Raw genomic sequence first — 19,237 nt, 5'->3', positions numbered from 1 at the left:
GGTCATAGGGTCTGTTTCCATGCTGTGTGATGATATGACTCTATAATTCCATTTATATAGCACCTTTCTTTAGATCCAGCTATTCTAGTGTTCTTCACATGAGATGCCATTACTGTTGTAAGATTGGAAGCATAACAATCGATTTGCACACAGCAAATATAGTAACTATACATAATAACTTGAACATGTCCAGATAATCTGTTTTCATTCTACTGCTTCAGGGATAAATATCTGTGAGAGCTACAGGGAGAACTCCTCTACTTCCCTTCAAATAGCATATAGGAACATTTACGCTCATGCACGGGGCGAGACGAGACCTCAATCTAATTTATCATCTTATAACAGCACCTCTGGCAGTACAGCACTCCCTCCGTGCAGCACTACAGTATAAATCTGGATTATATTCTGAGATACCTGGGTGAAACTCGAACCTATGTTCGATTGCCTAAGCTGAGTGTGATGTCAAGTGAGACAAGGATCTTATCGCCTTTTATCACTTGGATCTTCAAACTTCCTTCAATATCAGTAATGCTTTATTTCTTAACCAGTTTACACAAGGCAGCATTGGAGGAGAGATCTTTGAATTAGTGTTGATGTGAGAAATGGGGCCAAGCACAAATTAGAGACATGTTGCCAGCACACAGGCACAGCAGAAGAGAAAAATTGCAGCTATTACACACTGGAGTCAGTTCAGAAAATGTGAGGTAAAACCTAAGCAAGCAAACTATTAAATAATTACATAAACTAAAAGCAGCAGCGTTGTGGTGAGAGAATCGATGAGGGAAAAGACGAGAACCATAAAAGGCTTATTTGTTTTAACTGCTGGAGAGAAAGTTTTAACAGGGAGCCAACAAATAGCTCCACATCCCCAGAACCTCAGGGTTAACCAACTTGGTGAATATGCTCACTGGCCAATATTGTGTAGGGGATTCAAAGAATGATTTTTTAATTGGCTCTTGGTAATTAATGGTGTATGACTAACGTTCAAAGACAGAGTGCGACGCCTGAAAGGGCAAAGGAAGCAGCTTCAATAGAAGTTCCCAAAGCACGCTCAATAGATCCTGAAAATAGAGCTGTGGTCCTCTGGGGCAAAAGCAGAGGAATGGGACTAATTACAGAACTCTTTTAAATAGTCGGTACCAGCCAAATGGACTGAATGACCTCTTTCTGCACTATTCGAATCATTGATTCTATAACTGGCTGATGGCCTATTTGTTATTCTTGAATTAACCAGTAGATGGATGGCCTGACCGATAGTGTGTGGTATCAGCGTTAAACAAGGTATTGTCTCCTATTTTCAAATCAATGTAGATTTCATCTGACACCATCCATCCTGTCACTGTGCTAGATAAAATATACCTCTGTCCCCAGAAAAGCCAAAGGTCACTGAAATAACTCCACTGAGGCCTGTATCCCGTCACCAAGTCAGCCTTTATTTATGCGAGGAGAGTCCTTGACACTGGTCCCGCTGCCTCAGAGCCAGCTCTGAGTGACTAGACACTCCTGTTTATATCTGTCAGTCAGATTGGACCAGGTTAACAGCCCCAATCAGGGAACTCATACTCTGAGGTCCACCTGGCTGACCTTGTTACAATCACTACATTCACTAAAGGGGAAAAAAAACAATTGTTTTACTGGGACGTGAACAATTTGTTCATACAATGCCTATCTGGCCTCAAACTGCCTGCCTGCCGGTCTACTGCAGACAACTCAACAAAAGCGATATACCTGGAGGATAGTTATTTTATAAATGATTAGAAAGCACTTTTTTTGTTGACAGGACAGTGGAGGCCTGTGCTCTGTCTCAAGTCACAGTTTGCTAAAATATGTACAAGCACTGTGCAAGCTTATAAAACATGCAGGCTAACGCGTGTACTGAAAATACTCAAATAGCTTCTTTGCAAAGTCACTGATAAGCATCTCAGTGCATTCTATTTTCTTTGCAGGCCTTGCAGTTTCTCTGCTGTAAACTTCATGGCCTCTGTGGCCTTGTTATCATGAAGAGAAAAAATTTACATTGCAGCCTGCACATAACTCAAGACCAGCAAAATTCCATTGTGAAGCCACAATGTTTAATGCATAAATCACATCAGGCTATAACATCCAGACAGTGGAGCTGTGTAAGTGCTGTTTGCATTCAGAGAGCTTACGGATGCCATCTGATAGGATTTCACACAGAGGTATTGCTGGGCTTGTCAAGCTTAAGATCACTTTGCTTGGAGAATACTTAATAAGGTATCCTGGTTTCAAAACTCAACAATGCCTTTACTTACATGAAATACTGTTGGGCCATCAGTGACAGCAAACCTCCTTCGATTTGAGGATAGCATCTCCTCCTGGTCACGTGATTTTGCCGTGAAGTATCAGGTGACTGAATAGGCCAATTCTCAACCCTTTGGGCACCTGAGACAGGACATGCAATCGAGAATGTAGGCTGCGTTCCTTTTTCTTTCCTGCGTTTACACTTTGTCATTAAAGCATTGAGACTTGAAGCTGAGGTCAAAGGTCGCAAACGGCACCATCATTTATGTTGTCAAGCCAAAACACATGGTGTGTCAGATCCCTCACCAGCAGTTGCTTCATAGCTTGTTGATTAATTGACTGAGATTCTCATATTCCCCTTTCAACCTCAGTCCCTGTTTGTTTATTGTCGGGCAATTGCAGCCAGTTTGCTGTTGTCCCAGGGCCTCCCAAGTAATGGTGATCAACATTAGTCCAGATGTCTACGGCCAGTCATGAGCCAGGCTGGACGTTGTGTGAGCGGATGCAAAGTATGGTGATGGTGCTGTGGCTCAGACTTAGCCAAGGCTCTTTCCTTTGAGTCAGAAGAAGTTAGTGAGTTCAAACTTTACCCCAAGGTGATTATCCCAGCCGAGACTTCAGTTCAGCACTGAAGAAGTGCCACGTTGTCGAAATTTTGGCTGAACCATTAAGTTGAGGCCTCGCCTACCCTCTCAGTAAAAATTCTCAGGGCACTGTTGAAGAGAGAGCAGAGGTGATGTATGATGGAAACGTGACTGATTTACTTCGTACCCATTCCAAACTTCCTGAAGCCAATTGTGAACCTTGCCCTGGACTGTCAGGATTGTCAAAAGTGCAGGTGTTCATTCTGCCAGCCAGAGGTTGACGCTCCTCCACTGAGTGAAGAATACATGTGCTGTCTTTCCCCTACCTTTTCTTCCTTTTCAAATAACAATCCAATTCACTCTTGAGTGTCTCAATCGAACCTGCCTCCAGCACCCTCTCAGGCAGCACATTCCTGAAGCCAATCACATGGCACAATTTTTCCACCTCCAGCCATTGCTTCTTTACCCAATCACTTTAAATCTGCATCCTTTGGTTTTCCGTCCTTCTATTAATGGGATCATTTTTTCCCAAATTACTCTCTCAATATTTAGGCAAACCTCTTCTCAACCTCTGCCTTCTTCAATCTATCGGCTTAATTCAAGTTTTCTTTCTATTCATTCACGAAATGAGGGTGTCACTGGCTAGGCCAGCATTTATTCCCCATCCCTAATTGCCCGGAGGGTAGTTAAGAGTTAGCCACCTTGTTATAGGTCTGGAGTCACACGTAGACCAGACCAGGTAAGGATTGGCAGTTTCCTTCCCTAAAGGACAGTAATAAACTGGATGAGTTTTTCCTGACCATCAGCAATGGTTTCAGGGTCATCATTAGATTCTTTAGGCTGATTTTTATTGAATTCAATTGTCACCATCTGCCATGTTGTGATTCAAACCCAATCCCAAGAACGTTATCTTAGTCTCTAGATTCAGTGAGAAGGCCACTCGGCCATGGCCTGCCCAAAACCATTTTTGTAAGCCTTTTCTACACCGTCTTGAAAGACTTCACATCTTAAGAAACAGGTGTGAACATAGAACATAGAAAAATACAGCGCAGTACAGGCCCTTCGGCCCTCGATGTTGCGCCGACCTAACCTACACTAGCCCAATAACCTTCATATGCTTATCCAATGCCCGCTTAAATGATCATAAAGAGGGAGAGTCCACCACTGCTACTGGCAGGGCATTCCATGAACTCACAACCCGCTGAATTTAAGGGAATGGTTCTGAAAGGCTGAATGTTAGAGCCTGTATAAAACACCTTCCAATCTGATGGTGTTATAAGGACTTAGGTGTGGAGTGACAGAACGTCTTTGGACCTAATCAATTGAAAACCTGTATCAATAGTCTTAGCAACACAATCTAACTTGACTGACGTAACTTCTACCTGATTGATATCATGTCTTAAACAAGATATACTTTATTACAAGGGGCTCCTCTTATTAAAACTCACTAGTGTTTTTTGCCCCAGTTACTGTAAACCAAGAAGACCATAGGCAAGGTCAAGGAAGAGGGTGATGACAGCAACTTACCCCAGCCACAAGTTGGTCATGGTTGGCTTTGCAATACAACTCAAAGTGCCCAGAACTGGTTGGAAAACTCCAGTTGAGGCCAAAGCAGTAGTTTTTACAAGTTTAACTCCTTGCTTTTGTGCTCTTTACTATTTTTAATAAAGCCTAGAAAGCAGTTCCCATTAAAACCTGTTCAGAGATGTTATTACACTGGAGCAGCTGGGACTTGAACCTAGACCTCCTGGATCAGAGGGAAAGCAGAGAATACTGTATACTTTATTAACCGCACCATCAAGCTGTCCTGTCACATTCAGTGACTTATGCCCATATACCTTCGGGTCCCCTGTTTCTGTATTCCCTTCACAGTTGTGCTGTCATTTATATTGTCGCTCTATGTTCTTTCTATTTCACACTTCTCAGCACTGAATTTCATCTGCCACTTGTCTGCTAGGTTTGTACTACTTGAGTGATTGCCTCCCTTCATCCTCAATCCAGGGCTTACCAGCAGAATGAGAGAGGAGCAAGCAGTTTCTTATTAGTGAAAGCTCTTAGCTATCTCAATGCCTGTAAAATGAAGAAGCTGGTCATCGACTTCAGGAAGTGGGGCAGAGGACGTGACCCTTGTGTATAACTGGTGCTGAGGTGGAGGTGGTCAAGAGCTTCAAGTTCCTGGGATTAAATATCACCAACTATCTGTCCTGGTCCATCCACATTGACAAGAAAGCACAGCAAATGCCTTTTTTTCCTCAGAAGGCTAAGGATATTCAGCATGTCCGCGGTGACTCTGACCAAGATGCACTATGGAAGGCATCCTATCCAGATTCATCACAGCTTGGGTATGGCAACTGCTCTATCCAAGACGGCAAGAAATTACAGAGAGTTGTGAAAGCAGTCCCATCCATCATGAAGTAAAAAGTGGGGTCTGCAGATGCTGGAGATCAGAGCTGAAAACGTGTTGCTGGTTAGTGTCAGGCAAGAGGCTGGAGGACAGGCAAGGGCAGCAAACCTAGTGGAGGACTGCCAACAGCTGGAGCCCTGCGTGTGTGTTCGTTACTTCAAATCCTGATGAAGGGCTCTGGCCCGAAACGTCGAATTTCCTGTTCCTTGGATGCTGCCTAACCTGCTGTGCTTTAACCAGCAACACATTTTCAGCCCATCCATCATGAACACCAGCCTTCCATCCACTGACTCCATCTACACTTCCTACAGCTTGGGAAAGCTGCCAACATAATCAAAGAGCCCTCCCACCCTGATTACACTCTCTTCCACCCTCTTTCATTGGGCAGAAGACACAAACGTTTGAAAACATGTACCAACAGATTCAAGCACAGCTTCTTTCCTGCTGTTGTCAGACTTGTGAATGGACCTCTCATGTATTAGAATTGATCTTTCTCTGCAACACTATACCCTGCGTTCTGTTCTATTACCCTGATGTACTTATGTAAAGTATAATCTGTCTAGTTAGCACACAAAATAGTACTTTTTGCTGTATCTCAGTACATGTGACAATAATAAATCAAATCCAAACCTTCATCTGAAATGAGACTAAGAACCAATATAGGGCTCAGCCGTGCTTACCTCTTTCTTAATCTGAGGTTCTTCTCACTGGGGTGAAGTATCTGGAGCTATGAAAACTTTAATGAGAAATATATGAATTGATGAGGGTACACAATGTTGTAACAGATGAATTAGAAAACTATGTTTAAAAAGAAAGAAAATTGATCTTTCCCTTGATTCCATTGACGCTGCAGGCTGCCCATGAATGCTGTGGAATGTGGTCTTTAATCCTGGGGCAGCTCTGAAGGAGTCATTTAGGTGCCTGTGGGTCAAATGGGTTCAAATTTGGTTTCATGTCAGAGAAGACAGACTCACAAAGATAGGTAGAACCAATTAGGGAAGCCACTCTCAATTCTGCTTTGTGGATGTCACTGTACTCTTCAGTTCCCTTCAAGGGTCCAGAGATTTCTGACCAGTTGGCTTGATGTCATTTTGAATGCTGATTTCCTCTCCCAACCCCCACCCACCGAATTTCCAAAGTGGAGCAATTGAGGTGACAGAATCCTCTAGTTTGTTCAGAAGTGTCACCAACGTCAACCGAGGTGAGGAAGATTTGAAGTAACGAACACACACGCAGGGCTCCAGCTGTTGGCAGTCCTCCACTAGGTTTGCTGCCCTTGCCTGTCCTCCAGCCTCTTGCCTGACCGTCACTGTTGCTGGCCTTCCTGCCCACTGGGTGACATGGCAGGTCAACCACCTCCCAGGCAGTTTGCCCTGCCCACACTCAGCTCACCTCAGGGCCACTGATACCAGGAGTAATGGCCTGCCCTTGTTGTCAGCTTGACTTGTGGCTGGGAATTACTCACATGACTTGAATGCCAGGTCTGGGCCACAAGCTGCTCATTGGCAGACAGCGAGCTAACAGTCAGCAACCCTGCCTTAAATGATACAAATGTGGGCATCATCTACAAATCTCAGGTGGTTACCACTCCTGCTCAACGATAGCTGAGTTTAGGAAAAACTTTCAAATTCTTCCCCAACGTGAGTAATCTCTAGCAGGTCATTGTGTGCGAAGGTGCCCGCGCGCGTGTGTGAGAGAGAGGAAGAGAGAGAGAGTGTCTGTGTTGGAATGTGTGGGTGTTTGTGGGATTTAAGGGGTGTGTGCACGTGTGTATTTGTGTGGTGTGGGTGGGTGGGTGTGGTGGTCATTCCTCCGAATGACTTTCCTTCTACCCATCCCAAAACTAAGTGCTATTTACTGGGTAGCAGCAGGGCAGGTTTCTGGTGGGTCTCCCACTTGTAGCTTGCTCAGGCTTCAGCCATGGTGGGTAAGGGGAGGGGGTGGTTGATCCCCTTTCCCAATTGGTAGGCCCTAACAGCATTTCCCTTCCCCCTCCACCCAAGTCTGTTCGTCCCACCCACGCAACCTGCCTCGCCCATCAGCCTTTCTCCCTCCTTCTTCACAACTAGATGACATGACATCACTAGGGCGAGAGAGCCACTGACCACAGCTTGCGGGAAACCATAAACATCCTTCACTGTCCCTTTCCTCCATCAATGTGTTCAGGTATTGAACAAGGAGGCCTCAGGACTATAGACAACCTGACTCCCGGTGTTGTCAATTGTCGGACTAGTCTTAGACATCACAAGTCATTCTTGGTGATCGGAGAGAGCTGCTGATGGCGGTGTGGAAAGCCCTAACAAATTATTTCTGTTGATCCTAATAACACGGGTCAAAAGTGCACAAACAGTCGGAAATCTCTTGTGTACCACCTGTTGCATCTCTCAACTCTTAATCCATGTCAAATCCCATTCCAGTGGCTTCAGTGTATAATCCAGACTGGTACTGCAACAGGGAGTGCAATTCTGATGGTGGCGCCATCTTTCAGATGAAATATTAAACAAGGCCCAATCTGTCCTTTCTGGTGGTTTTACTGAATGCCTTGGGTTTGGTTTGAAGAGTGGGGAGGTCTTTCCAATGCTCTGGCTGCCGGTCATCTCTCGTTCAAAATCATTGAAAACAGATTGCCAATCTTGATACTTTCTGGGAGCTTTCCGTGCACAAATTTCAAAGATAGCGGCACTTAGGCTCAGTGTGCTTGATGTCTCCAGGTGGTGTCAGGCACTACATAAATGCAAACCTTTCTTTTTTTTGTTTCTATCATTATGACCAAATAAAAACTGATGAGAGAACCCTTTCAGAAGTTCCAGCCGACCCTGTTTTAGTGGCTGAGAAGTGAAGATGGGCACATTATATTTATGCTTCCGTCTTGTATTTTCACAGGAGAAATCCTTTGCACTTCCATTTCATCACCGATGCCATTGCTAAGCAAATCCTGGGCTATCTCTTTGAGACGTGGATGGTTCCTGCAGTGACAGTCAACTTTTATGATGCTGATGAATTGAAGGTCAGAATTTATTTATTACTTTCTACTTCCAGCTTTCCCTTAATTCCAACCTCTCTCCTCTCACAATGGTGGGTTATCACACCAACTTCATTAGGAAGGATGGAACTGGGAGAGAGAACTGATCCCGTGCCAACTCAGAACATCCTTAGCCCCAACAGTTGTGTCACTATTTCCCTAGACAGCCCTGGTCACGGGTTGGACCACAATAAAATATCAAGGAGTGAACATTTGCGCTATAAGCCTCTACTTAGATCCCAGAAGGTGGAACTGTGATCAGTTCTGGGCACCACACTTGAGCACAGCACAGTGTCTCAGTGGTTAGCACAGCTGCCTCACAGCTCCAGGGACCCATATTCGATTCCACCCTCGGGCGACTGTCTGTGTGGAGTTTGCACATTCTCCCCATGTCTGCATGGGTTTCCTCTGGGTGCTCTGCTTTCCTCCCTCAGTCCAATGATGTGAAGTTAGGTAGATTGGCCATGCTAAATTGCCTCATAGTGTCCAGGGAGGTACAGGCTAGGTGAAATAGCTGTGAGAAATGCAGGGTTAGAGGGATAGGGTAGAGGCATGCACCTGGATAGGATACTCTTCAGCGGGTCAGTGTAGACTTAAGGTCAGAATGACTTGCTTCCACACTGCAGGGGATTTTATTCGATGATTTAGGAAAGGTATATCTGCCTTAGAGGGTATGCAATGGAATTATACTGTCAAGATCTTGCCGATGGATTTAGCTTGTAGTCATTTTTGTATCAACCTGTTCTGTTATACCCCTGGAGCATCTGGACTTGAACGTGGGAATCCTGGCTCAGAGGTAGCACCATGGCATAAGAGCCTTGAGCCCAGTGGACCTTCAGTGACTATCTCGGAGAGAGCTAACTCAGGGAGCTTAACTTATATTCTCTTGGGAATGGATAAAGCAGTGATTATCCAAACGATTGAAATAATTAATAGGCTCAATAAAGAAATGATTGTGCTAATGGGAGAGGCCAGGTCGAAGGAGAATCTTTAAAAATGATCAAAGACCATTGAAGGATATCACAACATAGTTCTAAACACAAAGTTCAATGGAAATATGGAACTCCCTTCCCCAGCTTCAGCAAGGGATCAACTGAAAATGTTAAAACCGAGATTGATCGAATTTTTCGCAAGCAGTTATTTCAGGATGTTGGAACTAAGGTGGAGTGAGGTAAGAGATCAGCTGTGATCTCACTGAATGGTGGAGCTGGCTCAAGGGGCTGAATGGCCTACTGTTGCTTCGATGTGCAAACGTCATTCTGCAGTTTGATTATGAATAGCCGTTTTTGGAATGCTGATACCAAGCGTGGGTATGCAGATCTGTATCTGCAGTTGTCCGTTCAGCACGAGTATGGAAGCTGTTGTCACAGGAAAGGCCAGACAGGGGAATAGAGAGGACTAAGCAACTCAGTACTGTACTTGTGTTGCAGTAAGGATACTGCGATTACTGGAGTCTGAAAAATGCTCTGTCAACTTAGAGTCATGGGGTCATACAGCGCGGAAACAGACCCTTTGGTCCAACCAGTCCATGCCAACCACAGTCCCAAACTAAACTCGTCCCACCTACCTGCGATTGGCCTATATCCCTCCAAACGTTTGCTATTCATGAACTTATGCAAATATCTTTTAAATGTCCTAACTGTACCTGCATCCACCACTTCCTGTGGAAGTTCATTCCACACGAACCACTCTGTGTAAAAATAAAATTGTTCCTCGTGTTTTTTTTAAATTATTCTCCTCTCAATTTAAAAATATGCCCCATTATGATCTAAAGATCCCCTACACTAGAGAAAAGACACCTGCCATTCACCTTATTTATACCCCTCATGATTTTATAATCTTCTACAAGGTCACCCCCTCAGCCTCCCACCCTCGTGATAAGAAGTCCCAGCCTCTCCTTATAAGTCCCACCCTCCATTCCCAGCAACATCCTGGTAAGTCTTTTTTGAACTTTTTCCAGCTTAATAATATCCTTCCTGTAACAGGGAGACCAGAATTGGACACAGTACTCTTGCAGGGCAAGGAATATAATGTGGAGGCATGTCAAATCTCAGAGAGGCTAATATTTTACAGTCAGTCCCACTTCCTTGCTGGGATCTGTGCATCCCTGACAAGGCAATATCATTAATGAGTTTCCAGATGACTAGATCAGCAAATTTATAGATCAATGTAGACTCATAGAGATGAACAGCACGGAAAAAGACCTTTTAGTCCAACTCATCCATGCCGACTAGGTATCCCAAACCAATCTAGTCCCACCTGCCAGCACCCGGCCCATATCCCTCCAAACCCTTCCTATTCATATACCTATCCAGATGTCTCTTAAATGTCGTAATTGTACCAGCCTCCACCACTTCCTCTGGCAGCTCATTCCATACACGTACCACCCTCTGTGTGAAAAAGTTGCCCTTTAGGTCTCTTTTATATCTTTCCCCTCTCACCCTAAACCTACGCCCTCTAGTTCTGGACTCCCCCACCTAGGGAAGAGACTTTGTCTATTTATCCTATCCATGCCCCTCATGATTTTAAAAGTCTCCATAAGGTCACCCCTCAGCCTCTGACGCTCCAGGGAAAACAGCCCCAGCCTATTTAACCTCTCCCCTTGGCTCAAATCCTCCAACCCTGGCAACATCCTTGTAAATCCTTTCTGAACTCTTGAGAAGTAGGAGACTTGGTATGTGGAACATGGTTAAACCTTACAAAAACTGCTCTTCAGCTCAGCAATGCTTGTAAAGTTGTTGTACTCCATCTGAACCTGCTCCCATCCCCTCTTACAGCACAATGTATTGAAGTAGCTTCCACAGTAGTCGTGCTTTAGGTTGAGTCAGCACTTTAGATTGTATCAGTCCAGGAATCCCAGAGGCTTTATGATGCAAATTACGGGTCTGGTATCATCGTTGCTGGACAGGTTGATTAAAAATAATGAATATGTGGGTCACGCAGTGCATTCCTACCTCTATCCAGGAGGCTGGGGTTCAAGTCTTACCTGCTGTAGAAGTGTTGGAACAAGTTGATTAATGTCTTCACCCAATGAATGCACTCCTTCTAAACACTGTGCCAATAAAATTGTCGATAGAACTGTTGACGTCAATCATTGATGCCAGTTTAAAATCAACTCTAATTTAAACTGGTTTGAATTTATCTTCCAGCCAGAGGTATCATGGATTCCAAACAAGCATTACTCAGGGATATACGGCCTAATGAAACTGGTTCTCACCAAGACTCTGCCTGCTTCCTTGGAACGGGTCATTGTCCTTGATACAGATATCACCTTTGCGACAGACATTGCCGAGCTTTGGGCTGTGCTCCACAAGTTCAAAGGTTAGTGTGTAACCATGGGCACATGTGTCTCCTTTCACTGCTCCCCCACTTTGCAAAGTTGTAAGCCAGTTTGTTTTACAGACACGGGTGGGAAGGTCTTGCATTTCACCGCAGAGGGAATGAAGGGAGTACTACACTTCACGATCTGTTCGCTGAGGTGATAGACATGATCGTAGACTGCACGACCCCCAACTTTCTCTTATTTTGTAGTATTACAGGTTTAACACAGCAAATAGACTTCCTGGGGAACCAGTTTCTGAATTTTTGAGACTGCAGAAATTGGTGGAACATTGTGAGTACGGCTCAACACTTTGGGAAATGTTTAGTGATCGCTTAGTTTTTGGAATTCATAATATTGCAAACCAAAGGAAGCCACTGACTCAACTATATGTGGACCTTGAGAAAGCCATAGAACTGGCCCCCTCCCAGGCAGACAGTGGCTTGGGAGTTTGAGAGATCCATAGATGACCCTGTCCTCAAACATAGGCTAACCCCATATCACAGAGCCAGGTCCCCAGCAAATAAAACTCACAGCTCCTGTTTGATGCTGGGGATTGGCAATTGGGAGTCAGAGGCTGCAAGGTTCCAGAACTGGAAGGAGAGTGTTCTCCACAGTACAGTGAGGAGTAAGCACTTCAATGCGGCAGCTGACCCCAGATGAGGCTGTTGAAGCATGCAAAGTGCATCCCGCCCAGACCGAAAGGGGAAACCACCTCAAGGCAGGGCTTTGCAAAGAAATCAGTCAGAGGACTAGGATTGGATATGACGAAATTACTTCACTATTCCCAAAGGGGCCTCATTCAAGATAAAACTCCAGGTAAATGACCATTGGCAAGACATGGAGGTAGGTACAGGTAGATTGTTGGGGAGGAGCCTTCAGGAAACTCCGATGGGGCGTGTTGCATTTACACCTGTGAGACACCAAGGGCCACACACACTGGGGAGCCCTTACGTATCACTGGGACTGTTGTCACCCCAGTTATGCCATGGCAACCGACAGTTCAATTGCTCTTATTGGTGGTACAATGGCCAGGTCCCAACCTCTGGGGAAGGGACTTGCTACCTGGCTTGTTAAAAGATCTTTAAAGTATGTTCTGGCGATCTATATGAAGTCGTTCTGAAGTGTTCCAGGAGAGCCATGGAACATAAAAGGCAGCATGGCTAAGACCTTTGTAGAACCAGAGGCCTGATCTAAATACTTCAAGGCACTGCCAGTCCGCGATGCCATACATGTCAAAGTAGACCCCGAATTGTGGAATTGGGAGTCATCATATACCCAGTACAATTTGCTGAATGGGCCATGGCCAGTAGTCCCTGTTTTAAAACCTAACAACTGAGTCCATCTCTATGGGGGACTGTAAGTCGACAGTCAATGAAGCTTCTTGCTAAGACAGATACCCGGTACCAAGCATAGAAGGCGTGTATGGTAAGCTAGCTGGGGGTCACATATTTCCAAATTGGAACTGAGCCATATCTACCTTCATCTGCAGCTTGAGGTGTCATCCAGGAAGTACATCACAATAAATATTCGCAAAGGCCTATAGCATTACACTTACTCGCCTTTTGTGGTGTCATTGGCTTCTGCCATCTTTGAACGGGTGATGGAGAATATCCTCCAAGGGGTGCCCAGAATGGATGCTGCTTTAACTTCAAGAGCTACTGTAAAGGAACATGTAGAATGTTTGGAGGAGGTTTTGGAGCGTTTTTCTGCAAATGGTGTCTGGCTAAAAACGAGAAATGTTATGTTCCAGATAAATGAAGTACCATAACTTGGAGAAAGGGTTTTCATGGACAGATTACACCCTATCAAAGGGAAGGTGGAAGTCAAAATAAAAGCGCTGTAATGCCAAGGAACACAACAGAGTTGAGGTCTTTTCTCCATTTCATCAATTCCTCTGGGAAACTCAAACCCAACTTGCTGGCATCTTCCATGTCCTGCTAAAACAAAATATCAGAAATGGTCATGGTAAATGTCATAAGAGAAAGCTATTGCAAATGTCAAACAACAACCACTGACAACAAATATGTTAGCCCCTTCCACCCCCCTGAGACAACACATTGTAACTTGCAATGTCTCCTCCTATGGAGGAAGGCAGGGCGATTCTTCCTGTCACATCAGTTCAGATCCAATGTTGGTGTTTATGAATTTACCTCGGCACAAAGGCCAGGGAGATGTGTAGCCAGTGTGGATGTCCTCAGCAGCCTACCTTCATCTCCAATGGTGGATGACATTATCGTGACTTTGAACATTATAAACGCTCTACCAGAATCTGCCAAGCCAATCTCGGCTTGGACCCAATAGGACCCTACGATGGCGAACCCATGCCATACCGAAATGGTGGACCCTATATCACAAAGGTTGAGCAGAGAAGATGGCATTGTCCTGTGGGGAGCCCGGGTAGTTGTCCCATATCCAGGCCGGCAAACAGTTCTTCAAAAATTGCACCACGGCTACCCAGAAATTTCTAAAATGAAAGTGCTCACCAGGAGCTATGTTTGGCGGCCTGACATAGACAGAGATATTGAAAACCTGGCTAAGGGGTGCAAACCTTGCCAGGAAAACCAGAAAGCCTCAGCAGCTTCATTGTACCCAATGAGGGGGAGACCCTGGGTGTGAGTACAAACAGATTTCACAGGGCCATTTACAGCCGTCTGTACTCAGTCATTATCAATGCCATTCAAAATGGATCAATGTACACTGAATGGTCACCACTACCCTTTACAACACCATAGAAAAACTCCACCAATCCTTTCAGACACAAAGTATACCCAAGGTCCCTATAACAGAGAGTGGGATCCCAGTTCCCAGTAGGGAATTTTGGACCTTTGTGAGGACACATGGGAGAAGGCACTCCCACCCGGCACTTGACCACCCATTCTCAAACGGTCTGGCTGAGCTGACTGTCCAGGTATTCAAAATTAGCATGAGGAAGCTAACAAGTGGGTTTCTGGAATATTCTAAATGATGAGGGGAGTAATCTCGGCGGAACTATAGCTTGGTTGATGCCTCCAGATTAGGCTAAGCCTGACTTTTCAAAGCAGACCTAGGGCTCTTGTGTTGCAGTGGTAGTGTCCTTACCTCTAAGCATGCTGACTCAGGTTCAAATCCCACCTGCTCATGACAGTTTGGGGGAGTCTGGGAGAACAGCATCAGATTTGGAGTCTGACGGTCCACGGTCCAAGTCCCTGTCTGTGTGTTGTTATGGTCTCAGTTTGCTCTATTCATTCAACGACAATCAAGTGAAATAATTGACTCTCAAAAGAGAGCTTCAGGAATAGTTCAACTTGCAAACACAACCCTCGAAATTCCACTCGACACCTCCACTTTTATTCACTTTGAGATGTGGGTGATTTACTGGTGGTGGTGAAGAGGTGAAAAAGGAACATCACAGCGATTTGGTGATGAGCATTAAAAAAAAAATCAGCCGTGTAACAACACTTCCAGATATGAAAAAAAGTACTAAAGCAGACCTAGTGTTGAACAATAAACGATGTTCCTTTCCAGTCGGGTTTCCTAAGTTTTTACAGGGAGGGTAGAAAAGTGGAGTGCTTTGAGAAGAGAATTCTTGAGCTCAGGGACAAAGCTGAACAAAGATGTAGTAGAGCAGACCATGGGAGAGGGATGCAGAGTGTCGGAAGAACACAGCGATCTCAGTGATGGAGCCATTTAGATTAAACCAGTACCTTCTAACCCAGTTACAATTAAATTTTATGAACCATCTATCCTTTTACTGCCTTTCACTTTACAAAAAAATTGAACAATCTTATGGGTTCCCAACGATTTGTAATGTCGGTAACCCCTAAAGAAGCACAATCCAGTAGGTAAAGTGATAATTGATTGTTGACTGAAGCTTCCCAGGTGATTTGAAACACTGAGCGACAAATGCCGACCACGTGTAAGGAAGCTGTTTGTTGGGACTTAACTACGTGTAATGCTCAGGAATATGAAGAGATTGGAGATGCTGGAATTATTCTCCCCAGAGCAGAGAAGTTAAAGAATCATTCGGATGGACATGTTTACAATCGTGGAGAATAAACAGAGTAAATAAAAAGAAACCATTTTCGACGGCTCTGGGCTTGATAATCAGAGGACACAGATTTAAATCGATTGATAAAAGAACCAGTGGTGACATGAGGAGAGAAAGCTATTTTTTATCTAAATACGTGTTTTGAATTTATAATAAGCTACATGAAAGCAAGGTGGTGGAAAACAAAACCGACAGTGCCTTCAAAAATTGGAATTGGATGAATGTTTGATAGAGCCATGTATTTGAACTGAACTGAATTAGTTTTATTGTCACGTGTACTCAAATGTGTACAGTGAAAAGTTTACAAATCGCCACTACCGTGCCATTTTAGATAGATAGGTACAGATTCGTGAGAACAAATTCTCAGGAAAGAAAAGAAAATTAGGAAACTATTAAGTCCAGCATTTAGATAGACTCACTCATACAGTCTAATTGGATTGCTCAGCAAAAGAGCAAGTATAGGCTTGATGGGCTGAATGCTCTCATGTACTCCACTGGTTCTATGTAAAGTTAACCTCTTTCTGTATTGGGAAGGTTCAGGGTAGAAAGGTCACAGGGTTCGTACCTTAGAAATTGAAAGATATCACAAAAAATGCTGTAGATATAAATGAGTAAAAGACTTGCATTTCTGTAACATCTTTTATGATGTGGGATTTTGCCACCAGCAAGGTATTTGGGGTCTGATGGGCATTTCCTACGTTAGCTCCTGTAACGTAAAAGCTAGATCTGTGTAATACAGTACTAAAAAATTCAATAGAGTTTTATTACAGCTCCTGGGATCTGCATGTGTTATAATCACAGTCACTTCAGTGTCAGGGCTAATGCTAAACAATTTGGTTACAAACAGTAGTATGCCATGCTTCAAGTGGTCCCCATTAAGATGGAGTCTGAGATCTTTATACCCTCCAGTAACATTCTATGATACAATGATGATATCATAAACATGTCTCTTAAAGGTATAATGCACTCTAATTGTGAGGCATTACACAATCATCAGATCTTCCAAAATGCTTTATAAGATTTTTTTTAAATTCACTCTTATAATAATACAGCAGTGCAGTGGTTATTTTTGTCAAAAATTATTGATGTTCACAAAGGACATGGTGGATGGTTCAGTCTCGAGAGATCTGTTGATATTCGAGGGCATGTCAGTATAATAAAGGAGGCGTTGGATGTTTTGAAAACCAAAAGGTGGAGGGGTCCCCAGGACTGATGGGATTATCCCAGAATGCTGAGGGAGGGCAGGCAGGTGAGGAAAATTGGTGGAGCCTTATGCAAAATCTTTGTGCCCACTTTAGTCACAGGAGAGATCCCAGAGGACTGGGGAATGGCCAACGTTGTTCCTTTGTTTAAGAAAGGCAACAGGGATAATCAAGCAAATTACATGCTGAACCCTGTGTCAGTAAATTATTGGAAATTATTAGAGCAGATTCTTAGGGATAGGATTTACTTACATTTGGAAAAATACGGACTTATTAACAATAGGCTTTGTGTGGGGAAGGTCATGTCTCACGAACTTGATGAGTTTTTTTTGAAGAAGTGACAAAGATGATTGAGGGCAAGATGGTGAATGTTGCATGCATTGACTCTAGCAAGGCATTTGACAAGGTTCCTCGTAGCAGACTGAGCCAAAAGGTGAGGTCACATGGGATCTGCAGAGAGCTATTAAGATGGATACAGATCTGGCTGAGTCATAGAAAACAAGAAAGTAGCGGTAAAAGGGTGGTTTTCTGACTGGAGATCTGTGACAATGGTATTCCACAGGGGTCAGTGATGGAACTCCTGTGTTTGTAAACATACATAAATGATTTGGAGGAGGATGTAGCTGGTCTGATTAGTAAGTTTGTGGATGCCATAAAGATTGTTAGAGCTTAAGATAGGATTGCTAGAGGTTGCAGCAAGATATACATAGGCTGAAGACTTAGGTGGAGAAATGGTAGATGGAGTTTAATCTGAACAAATGAGAGGCAATGCATTTTGGAAGATCTAAGTCAGGAGGGAAGTGTATAGTAAATGGCAGAACTCTTCGTAGCGTCAACATATAGAGAGATCCACAGTTCCCTGAAAGTAATAATATAGGTGGTCAAGAAGGCATATGGCATGCTTTGCCTTCATTGGTCAGAGAATAGAGTGTAAAAATTGGCAAGTCATGTTGCAGCTGTGTAGAACTGAAGTTAGGCCACATTTGACATATTGTGTACAGTTCTGGTCATCATACCATAGGAGGCTTTGAATGGGGGAAACCAGAAATTGTTTACCAGGATGTTGCCCGATTTGGATGGTAATAGCTTTGAGGAGAGATTGGACAAACTTGCTTTGTTTTCCCTTGAACATCAAAAGATGAGGGGTAACCTGATAGAAGTTTACAAAATTACGAGAGGCATGGATAGTCAGAGACTATTTTTTCTCCAGGTTAGTAATGTCAATAGGCAGCATGGTGGCATAGTGGTTAGCACTGCTGCCTCACAGTGCTAGAGACCCGGGTTCAATTCCCGCCTAAGGCGACTGTCTGTGTGGAGTTTGCACATTCTCCCTGTGTCTGCCGGGTGCTCTGGTTTCCTCCCACAGTCCAAAAATGTGCAGGTCAGGTGAATTGGCCATGCTAAATTGCCTGTAGTGTTAGATGAAGGGGTAAATGTAGGGGAATGGGTCTGGGTGGGTTGCACTTCGGTGGGTCGGTGTGGACTTGTTTCCCACACTAAGTAATCTAATCTAATTACTAGAGGACATAGGTTTAAAGTAAACATGGTTAAATTTAAAGGAGATGTGAGTGGCAGGTCTTTTGCACAGAGGATCATAAGTGCCTGGAAATGCATTGCCAGAGGAGTTAATGGAGGCAGATACAACAGCCATGTTTAAGAGACATCTGAACAGATACATGAACAGGCAGGGACTGCTTAGAGGCAAAAGGTTTCTAGTTTAGAAAGGCATCATGTTGTGGCACAGAGTTGGTGGGCCAACGGGTTTCTTTCTGTGCTATACTATTCTTTGTTGGATTAGCAATCAGGAAAACAAGACCTCACCCCTCTCCATGGCATTTTAAGAAGTTGCATTCAGGATATTTTTGTTTTAAAAAAGGAGATGCCAGTAAAAGGTAAATTGGCCTAAAGCCCTAATTGGTTCAGTAACAAATTGGTCCACTCTAACCTGTGTGACTCCAGTCTCACTCTGAAATGACCAGGCGCAACATTCAACTTCCCAGAACAGGATGGTCTGCCATCGATACTGGTCTGTGACTGCTGGCAATGGGCAAGAAATGTTGGCCTTGTCATTGATGTCGAAATGCTCATTTTGAATTAAGGAAAAAATGGTGTCTAATTTATCATGAGCTTTTGGGGCAGAACTGTTCAGGAAGAGTTTAGTCACAATGTTTAGGAAGAGAATTAATAAGTATTTGAAAGAGAGCTTTTACAAAATGGATAACACCACAATACTAGAGTGAATGTCAAAGTGAGTATTGATGTTATGAACTAAATAGCCTCTTTCTGTGCCCTTCTTAATGGTTCCATAGCTTGTTTAGAGTGAGGTACGCCCTTTACAACTTATAAAGTTACATATTTATTATAGCCCATTCCAATAACAGTCTCCCTTTATTCATCAGTGAGACTATACTGGA

At 43.9% G+C, this 19,237-nt stretch overlaps 1 protein-coding gene across 1 annotated transcript in view; it reads left to right on the top strand.

Moving 5' to 3' along the window:
• Positions 1–19,237, top strand: part of large1 (LARGE xylosyl- and glucuronyltransferase 1) — a 527,618-nt gene that overhangs the window by 359,535 nt on the left and 148,846 nt on the right. Inside the window, exons 6-7 of the mRNA XM_060840013.1 lie at positions 8,134–8,257; positions 11,422–11,593. Of these exons, the coding sequence (XP_060695996.1) occupies positions 8,134–8,257; positions 11,422–11,593 (296 nt within the window). The remainder of the gene's footprint in view (positions 1–8,133; positions 8,258–11,421; positions 11,594–19,237) is intronic.

This window comes from Hemiscyllium ocellatum, chromosome 19 (genome assembly GCF_020745735.1).
Source record: "Hemiscyllium ocellatum isolate sHemOce1 chromosome 19, sHemOce1.pat.X.cur, whole genome shotgun sequence".
Taxonomy (NCBI): Eukaryota; Metazoa; Chordata; class Chondrichthyes; order Orectolobiformes; family Hemiscylliidae; genus Hemiscyllium; species Hemiscyllium ocellatum.
The sequence above is the reverse complement of the archived record's forward strand: the minus strand, read 5'-3'. Positions and strand labels throughout refer to the sequence as shown.